A 17,934-nucleotide genomic window follows, 5' to 3' on the forward strand; every position below is an offset into this window, starting at 1 on the left:
TGCAGGTGGCATTTTAGAATAGCTTTATTGAATGAAGCTACGTGAGCTGTTCCCACATCAGAAGTTTAACACCACGCACTTCAAAATACACTGAAGTTTCAAAACTAGCAGATGTGATCCTCACTTACTGAGGAGGGACAGAATCTTTTCCTGCTTTTCACATCCACCTTCTGAATACTCATTATTGAACTACCTGAAGAAAATGGCAAAGAAACCGTTTTTTCTGAACAAAAACACCTACACCAGAACAAGCTTTCACCCCAGCTCAGAATACTTGGGGTGAAGATGCATGTTATTAAGTGGTAAGAATGACTCAATTGCAGACACAGAGGTAGCCCAAATCTTGTTCAAGCACCAAATATCTACTTGGTATAATCTTTATTTCTTCTTTGATCCAGAACTACTCAAACCTCTAACACAAAGACTGGACCCAGTAAGAAGACAACCAAGTATTTCACTAGATGGTGGTGTGGAGGATAAGAGGCAACAACTTGCATTTGGCAAGCAAGCCATAACATCTAACAAATCCCTCTTCAGAGCTATTGTGTCTGACTCACCCAATTTAGCCACAGACATTTCCCTCTAGTGCTAGAATATTCAGGAGTCATCACATCTCTTTGCAACAAGCTGCTTCCTTAAGGGCACCAGAATCAGAAATGCAACAAAAGCTGCTTCCCAGCTGCTGATGTACTACGTCGCTCAAAGCCTACAAAACGCATTACAAACCCCCGCAGTTCGCCGGTCGATATAACAGCAAAAGAAAAGATAGATGGTTACAAAAAGTAAGAAAAAAAGCGCTACAAGAAGACTTGGCAACAATAAGGTAACACTGTCTCTCCCCTTTGCAGACGCTACATAGCAAAGACAAAACAGTAACTAACACAGTACATGTAACAACTCTGTTGTAGGCCTAGCTTCAGCCGGTGAAGAAACAGAAAGAGGAGAAAACTAATTCTGAGTTCTGAGCTTTAACCCGGGTCCAGACAGGCAACTAAAGCGATCTAAAGCATTTAGAGGTAGGAACTTCAAACATCTACTCCAGATTTTGAAGCTACTGAAGGGATAATAAACAGTAATAACAATAATAAAGGAGAATTATTTACACTAGCACACAGGTCTGATTTTAATTACATTTTTTTTCCAAGTCACATTTACACTCATCATGTAGCAACTTTAAGCAGGTATTTCCTAGAACTGAAACCTATCCCTTCCACAGGGGGCAGGAAAAGGGAAGGAGTGTTCAAAACCTTAAATTATTATCGGGAGTCTCCCCTTTCATTTATTAGTTCATGTAGCTCTTAGGGTTAAGTAGAAAGACTTGGAAACATTGAAAGAAGCAAATGATGCTTGTTTGAAACACTCTTCCACAGCTTTTGTGGGCATTACCATCCTATCAGAACCAACACACTTCAGTGTTACTTAATGACTTCATCATCACCATGAAAGGCAGTGATATATATATATTTAGAAAAAAGTACCGTTACTGTACCAGCACATTTTCTGTAGTCCCTAAACACAAAGGCTGAAGATACTAATTCATTCTTCTGTCAAAAGTTTTTCTAGTGTTAGAAAATGTTATGTTTCAGCAATGAAAATTCCTCTCCTTAGGGATCTCTATTTTTTAACTCTTAATACAGCTTAATGCTTTTGCAGGTTGTCTTGGTTTAAAGAGAGGACAGAATACTCTTACTTCCAAAGGAAGTAAAATAAAGGGACTCCTGCTGAATTGGAGAGAAATACAAAAATTGTATTCAAAAATACAGAGGAAAATACAGAATACATGAATCTTTAACACCTAACACATATACAGGATACATGAAAATCCCCCAAAACCTTCCCCCAACCAGCCTAACATCAGTTACTCCTTCTCTCTGCCATCGGGGGTTTAAGATATGCCCCAAGGCTCTTTCTTCCTTCCCATTGCTAGGCTGGATTCAGGCTGGAAACTACTTTCCCTTAGTTACTGGCATTAAACCTAAACAGACCAAGACTGCGCAGTAAAAATTACTTTGGCCTTGAAGGCCACAGACAAGACTGGAACCATCCTCCTCCCACACCAGATAATGTAGCTCACTGCATCCAGGGAGAAGAAAAGGAAGAAAGAGAAAGACAACAACTTTGCAGCCACATTTGTAGAGATGCAGGATATATGGGAGGAAATAAAAATATTACACTGTCTGGTACACCTCCTGGACTCTCTGTACCTTCTGAAGGACTGCAACTTTGTGGCTTTTCTAAGGGCAACCAGTTCAAACCGGGACACAGGTGTCCCCTGGAAATTATCCACCAAAAGTAATTAATAACAATCAAAACTCCACCTTCTGCCAACTATTAGAGCAAGGAGCCACAGCTGATTTAAAAATGAAAATGAGAATCAGTAACCAGACAAAAAACAAACTAGCACATTTGATAAATCAGAAGTTATCTTGGTTATTTTCAGTAATACAACACTAAATGATTTTCCCAATAAGTGTTTTCAGTATATATACTCGTGTGTGTTTTCATCACTGGTAGTTATGCCTATTTACCAGCTAAGCATTGCCAGTCACACTTCTTTAATTTCCTTAACAGGTAGCAGAAAATACAGATGATTTATTGTTTGTTTCCATTTGTTCTTGGTTCACCTTGCTTTTAAAAGTAAAAGTAGGTATTGCTTGATGCTTGTATGATGTTCTCATTAAGAAATTCACTCAATGGTAAATTCTCTAACACATGAAGCATGTTTTGCACAATTGCAGACAAATCTCACCTAATTAGGTGAGCCAATGAACAAGCATGACTTTTAAATAACAATCAAAGCTCAAGTTCTACACTGAACCCTTTACTAAAAGGTGACCATCAGGTTATGCATATTGCATTCCCTAGTTTGGAAAAAAGAAAAGTAAGTTTTAAGCGTTTCTCCATTTTCACAACAAAACTTACGTTACCCTTCAATTGTTTCACACGGTCTTAAGAAACTACATCACTAGGAAACTAGTGGTGTTACCCTTCAATTGTTTCACACCGTCTTAAGAAACTACATCACTAGGAAACTAGTGGTTCCAGCACACTAGTAAAAAGCCTTTAACAACAACAACAAAAAAATCAAAGCACTTTCGAAGCAATTTACAAGCAAATAGCAAGTAGTTGCATATCCAGCAGATCTATGGCAAGCAAATTAAAACCAGATGGCTGAAACTATTAGTGTCCCTAGCTCTGTCCCTCTCCTCCTCAAGGTCAGTATATGGTATCTACTTGTGAACCATCACCTGAACTACCACTTTTTTTCAGCCTGTCACACTAAGCCAATTACTAGCCGCTGCTCCATCCATTTTGCTGCCGCAACAATATTGCTCTTCTGTATGCCAGTGTTCTGCAGCTGACACTGAACAGGTTTTGCTTTAGCAACCGGCTCAGAAATCCCGTCTTCAGCATTTAAAATGCAGTTGAGAGAAAGAAACAACATCCTACTGTTTTATATAAAAAAAGTGAACAAAATTTTAAGTAAAATCTAACTATTTTTCTACATCTACTCCAACCCAATTTTTACTGCTATAGGGAAAAGTTTGATTGTTTTCAATTGTAGGAAACTGTTGACTCCCTGTAATTTTACCTCCATTACACTGAAGAACATGTTCCATTAAAAATGCCTCTTCAGTGATTTTTCACACTTCATTCTGCAGTTTTCTATATGCTCTGTAAAACTTTCAATTACTTAGTCCAACTTATGTGGTAAAAATATTAATTCTGAAGATTTATCCAAAGATCACAGTAGACAAGGTTCACACAATATTGTAGGAAGGAAAGGAAAAGAGTTTCAGCTTCTCCACTTAAGCTGTTCCCATATCTGAAGTGTTTCATTTCAAGTGGAACATCCAGAAACTTGCTCATTTTTTAAAATACCTTTCCATGCTGCCATTTGCTTAAAATGAAAACAAAGGGGAAAAAAACCAAAACAACAACAAAAAATGCCAACATAAAATACAGTAGAACTGCATAAATAGTTCACTATCAGAACACACAGGCTTTCTTCACCCCAATAGTGCTATTCCCATTCTTTTTCAATAGCTCAAAGATGCAAACACAACAGAAGAACGAGTTTGGTATTCTCTTCAATCAGACTTCTTAGAGGCATATGCTTAAACATTAAAGACATTACCCTCTACTGAACTCTATACCGAAAGGCAAGCAAGTTATTGATTGGCCGAACCAGATCCCTTCAGGTCATCTTCACTCCTCCTTCCTCAGATCTTACCGAAATCAGAGAACATCCACTACTACTACAGACGAAGAGCATCCCTCGGCACTGTAAGTCAGGGTTAATGCTCTCAAAGGACATTAGAAAAGCTCAAAATAATTTACCGTTTCCAGAGTCAGTTATGACCTGCACCTTTTCAATTGTTACAACTTGGGACTAACCCACGAAAAGCCTTAAAAATCCCTCTTCTTCACCCGCTTACAGAGTTACAACTTTTAGAAAACAATTAATTCCAAGACACAATAGCAAGCACACAGCTCCAGCCTCCTGAATGTCTCTGAAAGCCTCCTCCTACCCATCTCAGAAACTTAGGAACTTCAGGTATTGTTTTGTTCAGACAGTTGGGGAAGAAGCCCCTTTTTGGTAGCCTGCAAAGACTATGTCCTAGCATTACAAGGCAGCAACAGCGACGTTTGCGGGACAACAGCCAGACCACATCTTATTTACAGGACGGTAACTACAAAACAGCCCTACTGACCCACCCAAGACAGAAATTTCCTACCAGTTTGATCACAGACATACCTTCTCCCTGCAGGACCGAGCACCCTGAGGAGCCCCCACACGGCTGCAAGCTCTCCTCCTGTAAGGCCCATCCCAACCGCAAGCCCCGTCTGTCTTCTACCCCCACCTCTACACCCCGCGCCCCAGACCCCTCCACCGAGCCGCCATACAGCGCTTCCCCTTTCACTGCAGCCGTCAAGTTTCTTTCTGGTTTAAAAGCCAACCCGCCCTCTTCACACTAGATAAAAAAGAAAGAAAAAACAAACAAACAATAAACAAGCAAAACACAACAGAACACAACCTCAAAACTTACCACCCATGTCAGTCCCCCGCTGCCGCCACCGCCTCCTCCAGACTTTGCCATTTTCTGTCCGTTTCTCCTCCGACGAGGCGAGGGCGCACGGAGCCACCCGAGCAGGCCGGCACCGACGGAGAGCCTCGCCGCGCAGCACGGCGCGCCCGCCCTTCGCGCTCCGCCTCGGCCCTTCAGGCGTCGCGCGGGCCCGGGAGCCCCCGCTGCCCCTTGCCCGCCTTTACACAACCACCCCAACAGCCAGAGCCCCCTGCTCCTTTCAGCCTGGCTTCTAGTTCATGCTGAGAAGCACAGCTGAGGCGAGGGAAAATAACCCACCAGCCAGGATGGGCTAGTTGCGACGACGGTTTCCGTGGCCGCCCGAAGCCCCGCGGAGGAGAGAAAGCTTCTTGCAAAGGAGACTGGAGGAAGGAAGGGCAGCTAGGGGGCTGCGCCGCCCGCACAAAGCGCCCTTCCGCCGCCGCGCTCAAACTCGAGGCCGGGAGGCAGCGGCCGGGCGCGGCTGGGCCTGCGGCTGTCGCTAGTTTAAAGGGACTGCTGGTCCCTCCACCTCACGGCGGCAACAACAGCCGCCACTATCGCCACCGTAGCACTACCGCCCTTCCTTTTCCTCCTCTCCTCCTCCTCCTCACTCCCAGGCCCACCCCCCGCAGCCACAAAGGCCCAGAAAACAGATTAATAATAAAATATCTTCTACGTTCCCTCCCCCACCCGCGTCTCCTCGCCCCGCGCGCGTGCACCCGCACGACAGTGCACGCGCAAACCCCGCCCCCCGCACGCACGCGCCTCCTGCCGATAGCCGAAGCCGGCCCAGCCTTTTTTCTTTTCCTCTTTCCGCCCCGTGACGGTGCCCGATGCCGGTGTCCGGTGCCGATCCCCCGCCTCCTTCCCACCCCACAAACTGCTATCGCCGGGACGTCGAGCTCAGACAATAAGTGCGCTGCCCCGGTCCGGCATCCGCGTCGCGGCCGCCTCCAAACGCCACCGACCCGGGCCGCCCAGCCCTCCCCTCGCCCTGCCCCCGAGCCAATCACACGCCGGAGACGGGCAGGTTTGCGAGGCACACCGACGAATCGGAGGACTGAACGGAAAGAACTCGTCATACGTCACTGCGGGTGGCAACAGAGCCGTACCGCCACGCGGGGGCGCTGCGGCGCGGAAAAGGGGCGGTGCGAGGGTAGGCTTAATGGTTGGAGCGGGGCGGGAACGCAGCGGCGGGGAAGGGGCGGTCGGGCTGCTGCTTCCGCGCTGCAGCCGCTGCGTCCTCCGTGAGCCCACCTCTCCCCTCTGGCCCCGCAGGGCAGGGCAGCGAAACCTGGCTTTCCCGCCAGGCCACACGGAAGTGTTTTGCGGGGGAAGGCTCGGGGTAGGGCACGTCTGTCCCCTTTTCCCGTTCTGCAAGGTAAATACTGACAGGCGCAAGTGGAGAAGAGGTGATGCAGTCGGTAGGACAGGCGCTTGGTAATACGGTGCTCAGCAACTCCCTTACCACCACCTCCATAACTGATCCCTACTGCGACCGCTGAGCCCGGCGACAATTGCAATGGGACTGAAGTCCTGATGCTCCAGGCGGGAGAGTGTTTATAAACCATTGCCCTCTTCTGGATCGTGGTGATCAGTCTCAGGAGCTCCTCAGCGCAGAAATCTAACGCAGCTTCTTCATTCTGCTACTCTTGCTTTGGAACATGGCTGTGCTGAGTCTTCATCTGGTCAGTGATACGTTGCCTTAGCATAGGGTCACGTAACAGAACACCCTGTTCTGCGCACAGTGCGCAGCGCTGTGCTAAAATATTTGCCATTTAAAAGAACACATCCTATGGTGTAACAATACCTACTTTCTAAGCCTAAAATTCAGGTCATTTTAGATATAAGCATGAAAAATATTTACAGTTTCAGAGTCTTCCCACCATAAGTAAGGCATGCAGGACTATCAGTATTATGGTTATAGAATTTTGAGAAGTTTTTAAAACCTAGCACAACATGCAGCTTCTTGATTATTAACTTTTTTTTTGCTGTGCGGTGTAGAAGACCTACCTAGTCCAGTCTTTTCCACTCCTTCAGTCACTCCCAATGTTACATCACAAAAGCAGGGATTAGTAGGAGCACTGCATCTTAGTTAGTAGACAAAATGGTACTTGAAGAGAATAATTGCATCTGAGTGGTGATAATGTAAAGGATTTTCCTTGTACAAAATTGTATTCCTAAAAAGTAAAGGGACTGGAAACCGAGCAGCCACCTTTGAGGAGTTAGTTGTAGTGTGCAATTATGCCTCAAGGGAAGGATCAGATTAATTTCTAGTAAATATAGCTTGTTTACTATAATTTTGATAAGCTTCCTAGAAACCATCAAAGTAAAGTAGTATCTCAGTGCTGCACAGGGATTACAGAAAATAATGGAATCCACCTAGAAGGGACACTAAGTTATCTATTCCAGCACAGTTTTATTGCAGCTGCAGGTACCTCTGAGCTGCAGGCTATTTGATTCTACTTTGTCAAGATAAGAAAGAGCATTTCTTGCAGAACAAGAATAAAGTAGTTTTGCAAGGCTCTGCGTAGTGCTTCAGTTCGGGCCTTACTTATTAGAATAGGATTGGATTTTCGAGCTCCCAAATCTCTTGTAGTATCTGTTAACAATAACGTGCAACAAACTAGGACTGCTGTCCTAGTTCAGCAGTCCTAGGACAGCAGTCCTGGTTCATTATTCATGATGGTGCAAAGTTTTTGGAGTGGTAGAGCACCATTAATGTATGCAGCAGAAATAGAACAAATCACAAACATCAGGGCACTATGTTCTCCTCAGGTGCAGCTGTTTAGTAAATAGGCTGTGGGAAGTGTGCCTTTTGCAATCATTTATCCCGAGCCAAGCAGCAGATAGGGATCTTGCTTGAAGACAATCCATTCAATACTGGAGAAAGACAGAGTTTCTTTCTCTTTGGCAGCTGGTGATCTCTGAATGTACATGGTCAGACACGTTCAGGCTATGTGTTATGCCGGGATAAACAGGAGGAAAGGCAGACATTTTCTTTGGTCTTCCTTGAAATTATTCTGTCCAAGGTATTTTTTCTCTTTTTTTTTTTTTTTTTTTTTTAATTCTTCTCATATACTACTCTGCCTTCATGGCAAGTTACTGACTTACTGTTTATATTGGTTTTATCCTTTATACTTATCTGTGTATATTGAGTGGTTGCATTCTAGGCCACATAGGGTCGTGTGACAAAGTTCTTATGAAACTACAAGTAGTTGCCTTCATGGAGCTCAGAGGTGAAGCAGTGAACCAGACTGCTCAGCACATTGCAAGGGATCCCTGCTGACATAAACACAGAATTAGATTTAAGAATTAATAACATTTAAGCGCTATAACATTTTGATGGGAGTGGTCTGTCTTGGGTAGATGCCACCTGCCCTAATCATGTATCATAGTATCAGTCAGGGTTGGAAGGGACCACAAGGATCATCTAGTTCCAACCCCCCTGCCATGGGCAGGGACACCCCACACTAGATCAGGCTGGCCAGAGCCTCATCCAACCCGGTCTTAAACACCTCCAGGGACGGCACCCCAACCACCTCCCTGGACAACCTATTCCAGGGCTTCACCACTCTCGTGGGGAAGAACTTCCTCCTCAGTTTATGCCAGTTTACACCAAATACTTTACACTTATGTTGTGACATTAAATTAATTGCCTGTTTCAATTCTTTGGAGACGTATTAATTCTTATGGTTGGATATCATAATACAAATAGCCTACAGATTTTCCCAACAATTGTCTACTTAAACTAATTTCATTACTGTTTTTAGTGAGCAAACTAAAATATTTTCTCTCTGGCTTTTCTCAATCAGACTTGAGAGGGCAGGAAACTTGCCTGTTTGTGTATCTATCTACATTTATCTACTCTGACAGCTTACTCAGATACAACCACTTACCTAAACGAGTGACCACAGCTCTCTTTAGCAAACTACACAGGAAAAAGTGTGATTTGCAATTTCCATCTAAAATATTATGAACCTAAGTTGATACCAATCACACTACACATTTCACAGGGTATATAGTTGTAATAACATAGAAGCATTGCATATTTAAGATAAAATATTTACATTTGCAAAAATAAAAAATTACCATAGTCTACTGCCTTTGAAAATTTCCTCACAATTCATTAACATAATTGTGAAATAGCTGAAAATATTGCTTGTGGCAGCATATTAGGAGAGTTATCAACATAGTTTTACTGCATGGTTGTGAGTGACCTTCAGGCCGTGGTCCCAAGGCCTTTAAGCGAAGCGCACCCATTGCTGGATCATCTAGGGATGTAGACTTAGCCGAGTCAGGCATAGTCACAGAAGTGTATTTCAAACAGCTTTGCTAAAGTACCTAGGCACACCCTGGAAGTTTTATGGGTGCGTACTGCCAGTGAGCTGTCTCACACTCCATCAGCTGTGTCCAGGACTTACCCACCTGCCTGATATATCCTTGGCATATTTGGCAGTACCTGTGCCTGGAGTCAGACTGTTCCACAGCCAATCTCTAGGAAAACACCAGGTCATTTCCATCTTAATCCTCCTAACCTGTTAATTACTGGGCCATTACCAAGGCGTGGAGAACTTTCCAGAATAGCAGGCTGTGAGTGCTGCTGGGGAAGCTGTCCAGCAGAAGCCCAGGGTTAGTTGTGGGGTCCCACACCTGAATCGCTGTACTGACTCACCTGACTTTCTTTTGGAGCACACCATCTCCCCCACTGGAGGAGAGGCAGGTTTTCTTACTGACCATCAAGTTGACTTGCTTGGCCGCTCTCCTGGACTGTACTTTCTCTCCCACTGAACAGGGAAGACATGTCACTTGTTAGCATTGAATGTTTATGCATGACTAGAAGTGCTTTAGTATCTAAATCCATCTAAGTCGTCTCATTTCGTCTTAAACTATGGGACAGATCCACTGAGCAGCATAAACAGAGTTGCTGCTAATGCAGGAGCTGGTCATATATTTGTACTGAAATTCCTTGTCTAGGAGAAAGCTTTCTTGTGTAATGACCACATACAGCAAGAGAAGGTGCATGCAGAGATGAAACAAAGGAAGTTGGGTTGGCGCTGATTAGGAGAAATTCTCAATATGAATAAATGCTTGGATGGGGCAGGGGCAAAGACAACAGAAAGAAACATAGACTAGAAAATTAGTTTGGAGATCTGTGCTGGACATACACAGCATAGGAATGACCATCAGCAGAGTTATGGTGATCCAAGAGGCAGAATGCTGCAATCATTTGGATGCTTGGAACCAGGCTAATTAGTGTGGAGAGTGCAAACAGTCAGCAAGGTTTTGGCCATGACATAGGATTCAGAAAGTCTCTGCCTCCCTTGAGCTCAGGGTGATGAACACAGTGCAGCATGTTAGGCTTTCCTCACATGGGTAATTTTCATGTGTGTTAACCACATATCCTCTTTCTTCCTGTCCCTCCACCCCAGGTCATCTGAAAAGGAGCTCTCTCTTTCCACAGGGGAATATCTTTCTGACTGAGATGTTTTGTTCATAGCAGTTCACCCAAGACTGTTCAGGAAAGAAAATGTGAATGGTGATCCATTTTAACCCAAGAAGCCTCTTCTTGCTCATTGAAGGTCTTCACTGCCAGTGTATTTCTCCATCCTTACAGACAAAAATCCATAAGTGAGTACCATGGAGTGAATACCAAGACTGATCCCTAACAGCAGAAAGTCATGTCTGCTCATTCATGGGGTGACAGGAAGGCAAGAGAGTTGTTACCATACAAGGCACGTGTGGACAGGTGCTGGGGAGAAGTGATGACTGATGTAGCTAGCAGAGAAGCGTCTAAAGAAGTGGCACCTTGCTCTTGGGAACAAAAATTCAGTCACTTCATTATTTCTGTTAGGGTTAGCTTTAAGGTTTAGGATAAGGATTCTGACTGGAATCTGGATCAGGATGTGCATTTTCATTTCAGTTCTCATAACTGAGTTGTGTGGTTCTTGTAGTAATCCAAGAAGAAGAAAGTCTCAGGGAAGATCTGAGGCAAAGATCAACAAAAGATTTGAGTGAATGTTCTGTGAACAACCAACTGAAAGAGGATGGGGAGCAGACACACGTGGGAGTATCAATGAACAATATATCTGAGCACAGAAAGTAGGAAAAACAAAAAGGAACTACAAAAAAAAAAAGTCTGGGTTATGAAGGATCCAGTCAGACACAGAATAGCAGAATCATTGACAGTCAGAGGGTTTGAAGTTACTTGTCCAACACATTAATGAACAGCCCCCTTGGGCAAATTTGTACTGGCAGCTTCAGTTTATACTCAGTGCTTTGAATCACTAGACCATGAGGTCTTCAACTTGGTAATAGATGCCTTAAAATTTACCATTCTATATCCCACAGCACAGGAAATGTGCTTACTGTGTGCTTCTCACAATTGCAAAGCAGTTTCGAAGAGGAAGTTTATTCAATAATATTGTTTATGAGTATTCTTGTCTGACTGACTTAAATTGTTTATCTTCCCAGTAACCTGTTTACCAAAAAGTAAGTTTGCTCAAACCATAGAACAGTTTGGGTTGGAAGTGACCTTGGAGACCATCTAGTCCAAACCCCCTGCTATGCAGAGACACCTTCTATGAGATAAGGTTACTCAAGGCCACATCCAACCTGGCTTTGAGCACTTCAAGGCATGGTGTCTTCTCAACTCTGGGCAACCTTTTCTAGTCTTACCACACTCACAGTTTAAAACCCTCTTTCAGTTTAAAACTACACCTCGTCTTATCACTACACCCCCTGATAAAGTGTCCCTCTCCATATTTCCTAAAGGTCCTATTTTAAGTTCTGAAATTTGTTTTAAGGTCTTCTTGGAGCCTTCTCCAGGCTAAACAACTTCAGCTCTTTCAGCCTATCTTCATAGGAGAGGTGCTCCAGCCCCTGGGTCATCCTCATGGCCTTTCCCCATGGACTTGCTTGAGCAGCTTCATGTCTTTCTTATGCTGAGGGCCCCAGGACTGAACCCAGTGCTATATCCTAGCATAATTTCCCAGAGGATTTTCTCCATGGTTTTGACAGGCACAGAGGAGAAACTGACCTAACCCTAATCCTGTAGTTCCCTGGTCATCTTTTTTTTTCCTTTTTAAAAATCGGAGACTGTTTCCCCTTTTCAGATTACCTTATGCTTTCGAGAATAGTGTTGGTTTTTTTTCAGAAGTCTTTGAGAAAATAATGACAAAAACCAGATGCATAATTGACCTTTAAAAAGGTGGGGGGGGGGATGACGGGACAGAAGGTCGTACAGCTGAACGGGTAAAACATACATAAGACTCAGCCACTTTATTAGTCTTAAATGTAAGCATATACTGAACCTACAACTCCCTAAAAATCACTTGTTACAGCTACCCAACCATTTCTCAGGTGGCCTAGCTTGCAAGAGCTCAGCAGCAGCTGTTTCTATTTATTTCAACAGCAGTTGTGTAACTCAAAGCCCGAGATGATTAGTTTTCACAGATAATCACTGCTAGCCGTTTCATACACTATTTTCATTAGTTCTTATTAATAAGAAGAACAGGAATGTGTTGCAAATCTTTTGTCATCTCTTTAGATCAAGATATTAGTATTTCTGAGCCTTGAAAGTCTCCTCAAGGTATCACACAACTGTTACTTGTTTTAACAGTGGTCTTACTGATAAACACAACTCCCTGAACACTGCCTTTTTTCTCTTTGTTCTTATATCTGAGCTGATATCATAAAGCATGGAATAGCCCTTTGGCCAGTCTGTGTCAGCTGGCCCAGCTGTGTCCCCTCAGCATACCCTTTGGGGCAGGGGAATGTTGGAAAATTACAGCCTCTGTACTCGGCTCAGCAGTAGCCAAACCACTGCTGTGTTACCAGCACCCAGCCACAGCACTGCAAAGCACAGCCTGCCTACCAGGAGCATCTCTTCTTTTCTGAGCACCTCAGAAAGCTGAGTCCTGATCACAGTCTTTATTTCTTAGATTTAGGATTCCAGGCTGTCACCTGTGAGGAATGAAAGTAATCTTTTGAATGATCTTGAATATATGTACTTTATGAATACTTAATGAATTAATTTTAATATCCTAGGAGAAAGTTTTTCATCTACATGATGTGGTACAAGTAGCATGGTTTGATATAGGTACACCTGGGGTTTTTTAACTTGAAAAATACAAAAGCAATAGTCCTCATTATATTAGACATTTCTTTTTAAAACCTGTTTAATTTGTAGTACAGTAAAGAAAAATCTTCATCAGCACAGTTCTTTTAGCATGGTCCTGCATTTCTTGCAAACTATGAAGCAATTAACATTAAAAAAAAAGTACTGTATGCTTTACTACCAGCCCCAAGCATGAAAAAACCCAGCATCTCTCCTTCTGCAAAAAAATTACTGTGATGTAATAATCAGACTCCCGTTTCCTTTAATGTTGCAAAGCACAACCTAGTGATACACTATCATAGAATTGTCAGAGTTGGAAGGGACCTCAAGGATCATCCTACCCCCCTGCCATGGCTCCAGCCCTCTGATCATCCTTGGGGCCCTTCTCTGGAATGTTCCAGCACCTCCAGATCCTTTTTGTAATAGGGGTTCCAGAACTGGATGCAGTACTCCAGGTGGGGTCTCATCGGAGTGGAGTAGAGGGGGAGAATCACCTCCCTGGCCCTGCTGGATGTCAGGACTATACTCTCACAGAACTACAAAGAATACCTTTTCTTGTACTGTGCCTTGTAGTAAGCTTATGTTTCAGTTGGTTTGCTTTTACTGCTCTGTGCTATTACACATACCCTCTTTGGGTGAAAGATCTTATACCACAAAGCCTTTGGAGAGCAGGAGTAGCTCTTTAAATTTATGGGGAAGGAATGTGTTTGCTTTTTCCTTGATTTTTAGTGCTGCTCACATTTTTATTTCCAGCCACTCCACTGAAACCTGACATTTGTCTGCTGAGTTTATTTCTCTCATGATTTGTGACAGGGAAGCATGTAAGATCCCTTTTTCACTTCACATCTTACCCTCAGTTTATTGGACAGGTATCTGTAAGTGTCAAACGACTGCTTGTGACTTCCTCAGGCCTGCTAAAACAGGTTTTTTTCAGTTGCACATTATTTTCTATACTTTCTCTCAAAATATTTCCAACTCGGTTCTCTGGGACATGAGCAGTGGTGATGAACAAGTACACTAGCATCCAGACTCAAAACACAATGAAATGAACTTGAACTCACAGAAGAGCTGAAGAGATTAATTATCTGTGCATTGTTCTTTGCGGTATTTAATTCCCAGAATATAATGCAAACATTTCCTCAGCTTTCTAACTGAACTTCCATTCTCCCAAATAATGATAGCTGCTCATTTTGAGTTGTTGTGCTGAACTGCAGAGAATGCAGAGCATACAAACCTTTCTTCTCTGATAGTTTTGTTACAGTACAGCAAAGCAGGAACTGTGCCAGTTCTCAGATTATCAGAAAGACAGTTACAGGCCATACAGGCAGGCACATTAACCAGCCCCTGGGCATGCAGCACAAGGTACAGCAACCAAACATAATCCAAGACACATGATTAAGGCCTAAGTTGCTTCACCAGCATGACTGCTTTGAGCCACAAAGCTGAACAGCTCCAAAGCACAGCACAGCACAGCATTCCCATGCCACCCTTCACCCTCTTTAATGTTTAAGTGATCCCTGATAATTTATGATCAGTTATCAAATGCTGCCTTTCATGAGTAGAATGATGAGTGTGCTCCCTGGCATCCTGCCCTTGATCTGTGCTAATCCCATGCTGTTCCTGAGAGGATATTCCATGATCTGTGAGGTTGGTGCTTCCTCCAGAGCTGTTAATTTCACCAGGGACATGGCCTGCTTAACAGGTTCTGTAGCAGAATAGCATGAAGATGCAAATGCTATCGTAAGTGAAACTGTTTTAACATTTCCTCTGAGTGAATTACCATATAAATGGCTTGGCGTTTATTGTTTTTTATAATCTGCAAAGAGCTGTAATAGGAATAAGTAATCCTTCAAAAATACATGAAATTAAAAATATTATTCTCAATTTGGTATCCATTTGGGTCATCCTCTGGAGTTAAGTTGGAAGTTTAACAGCACTCACCCCCTTAACAATAATTATCTGCAATATAGCATGCAAAGTCAATGTATAATCCCTCATTCAGTTGAGTTCCCAGTGCAGTTTCTTCAGCTGTTGCACTGCAATGCTTCTATGAAGTATGAAAAACAACGGTACCCCAAAGTAAAATCTGATTCATTTGGTTGGGAGCCTCACTGTCTTTTTGACCTCTACGCCCAAAACATACAGAAAAATCAGTGTTGGTCCTAAGGACTGTCCTAATGTCCTTTCCTTAGAACACCTGCTGCTTCACTTTCCCCTGCTTTGTGTGCCCCTTACAGCACCTCCCTCCCCTCTCAGGTGCCTGCATGAGAGTGGATCTCAAAAAGACTCTGTTACCTCTGCCTCGGTTGCCAGGTCTTCATTGCTGCCATTGCTGGCTAGTAGACCTGCTAAGAACAGGAATGATGCTGGGAACACAGAAGGACACCATACTGAAATAACACAGACTGAGGATTCAGTTGTCCTGTGAATATACCATGGGTGTGAAGGTGAGAGAGGGCAAAAAGCTGGTAGGAACTAAAATGATAAAACAAGGAGCAAAATGTCCCAAAAGCAAAGGGTGTGGCAGACTCAGAGGACTACATTCACAGAACTCACGCAGCAGACCATGCTGCTGACATCCTCATGGCCTGCTGCCTCCAACCGTCCAGTAGAGAATAATGGGCAGCTGCCACTGTGAGCTGGGAAATGCATGAGGGCTGTGTGAGGTTCAGGTATCAGCCTGAGATGCACAGGGGAAGCAAGAAAAAGAATCCAGGAATGGTGTGGAAGCCTGTAGATCTTACCTGTGACTCACTTGAACGTTGTCTCAATCTCCAGTGCAGACACTGCTTCAAAGGATGAAAATCACTCATTTAGGAAGGAACTTTGGAAGGGCTTTTAACAGTGAAGACAAGAGGGAGGATTACACTAGGAGGTAACTGGTATCACATGATATTAATCAAGGGAGTCTTCCAATAGATGGCTAAAGCAGCCGATTATGCTGCACCATAGAACGGTGCATCTCACTACTAATGTAACTTACCCTGCGTTAACAGTGCTGGTTTGCTCATGCCGGTATGTATGAAACACAGCCCCACCAATCAGTACTGCTAGCGGTGACTGCTGCTTACCTCACTGGCAACAACAGTGCCTCTCGTGTTCTCAATAAAACATTCTCCATTTGGGGATTCAATGTTAAATTCCTGGAGTCGATTTCCAGTGAATTCATTATCACATGCCAGTAAATCTCCTGTAGTTACAAATAAATTATTTCCTTTTCTTCACCACCCCCCCAGCCTTTCAGCCACTCTTCTACTAGAGCACATATTGCCTCCATGCTCTGTTCACAGACAGACTTTGTATTTTTCACTGAACCTTCACAAATGGTGGAATTTCCTCATGTGACCAGGAACCAGTCCTGTACATGAAGTAAACTCAATAAAAATATTAAAAAGGGTAAACTTTGGCAAGTGCGTGCTGCTCTGGAATGTCTTTCCTATCACAACTGCTGTTTCTGTGGGCCAGAAACATATTTAAACTTTCCTGTGTCTGCAGAAGGTTTATATATTGGGATTATATGAACAACAATTTCTTCATACTTTGTCATCCATCAGTTCTTTTTCAGCAATGATGTACCAAAAAACTAATTTTTGTACTTGCAAGCCTTCACAACCTGAAACAAACCTGGAAGGGTACAGAATATAGCTACTGACTGCACAGTCAAGCAAGGTTATGCTGTCCATTGCACTGAATGTGAACCCTCTCTTTTTGCCTTCATTAAAAAAATCAAATGGATTTATATTTAAAAATAATCATTACCAAAGACTGACTTTCGAGTCTTACAAAAGCAGTTCATACATAGTTCTGACACCACAGTATCACAGTATAACTAAGGTTGGAAGAGACCCCAGGGATCATCGAGTTCACCCATACAAGAACTAAAGGCACTGTTTGCCTTTGTAAGGCTACATGACCATAACACTACCTTTCAGAAAATCTTCATTAAAAATGAAATAATTCGCTTAGTTTGCAAAATAACCCCCCAAATGATGCAAATCTAACATTATGTATCAGCATTAACCTGACCTTACCTTTTCCTGTCCTCGAGTTTTACAATTAAATGGCAGTGTCTAACACTTCCCATTTGTGCTACTAAATCCATTGTGGAGTTTTAAATTCCAATCTGTTATTTAATATTTTTTTCCTCCTATTTTCTTTTTAAACCACCATTGCTAACATCATTGAAATCATTAAGTATACTCAGGCAGAAACTCCTACTCAAACAACCTACCAGAAATCAGTTTGGGGCATGCTTCTCACTAAGCCAAACTGGAACAAACGCTAGGATTCTTCACACAGTCCACAAACAGGCACTTCCCCTTTGGCCAATTAAATTTTACATCGTTACGCCAGCAGTGAACTTTGTTTTTAACATACCATATATTTTCCTGCTGCTTTGGCTACAAGCAAAAAGTGCTGCAGGTTAACTACATTAGTTAGACTCTTGATACAATTCAAGCATGGAGACCTATCTATTACATTACCTTGTATCCTTCTTAACACAATGGTCATGCACAGGGAAACAGAGATGCTCTTTCTATCATCATAAGAGGCTGTGATCCTACTGCTTTACTGAAAGCTTACTTGTGCATTGCTCTGGGATGTCTTTGTTTTCTTGAGTCAGTCTGTTTCCTTAGCACTGTTTCACAAGGGAGTCTGTACACTGTTATCTGAAGTATGCATCTAAAATAACTCTATTATTTCCTCCTGACTATGTAAGAGGTAAGCTGCTAGCTGGTGATT

General features: G+C 43.1%; 1 protein-coding gene across 2 annotated transcripts in view; it reads right to left on the minus strand.

Moving 5' to 3' along the window:
- TOP2B (DNA topoisomerase II beta) overlaps positions 1-5,339 on the minus strand; it is a 63,036-nt gene extending 57,697 nt beyond the window's left edge. The window contains exon 1 of one of the 2 annotated variants that reach the window (XM_054161249.1): positions 5,052-5,322. In XM_054161249.1, the coding sequence (XP_054017224.1) occupies positions 5,052-5,102 (51 nt within the window). In that variant the 5' untranslated portion in view covers positions 5,103-5,322. Of the gene's footprint in view, positions 1-5,051 lie in introns of both variants that reach the window. The other variant, XM_009905443.2, reaches the window with a different exon arrangement.
- Positions 5,340-17,934: the final 12,595 nt, after the last annotated feature.

The sequence above is a fragment of the Dryobates pubescens genome, chromosome 4, assembly GCF_014839835.1.
Source record: "Dryobates pubescens isolate bDryPub1 chromosome 4, bDryPub1.pri, whole genome shotgun sequence".
NCBI classification, from domain to species: domain Eukaryota; kingdom Metazoa; phylum Chordata; class Aves; order Piciformes; family Picidae; genus Dryobates; species Dryobates pubescens.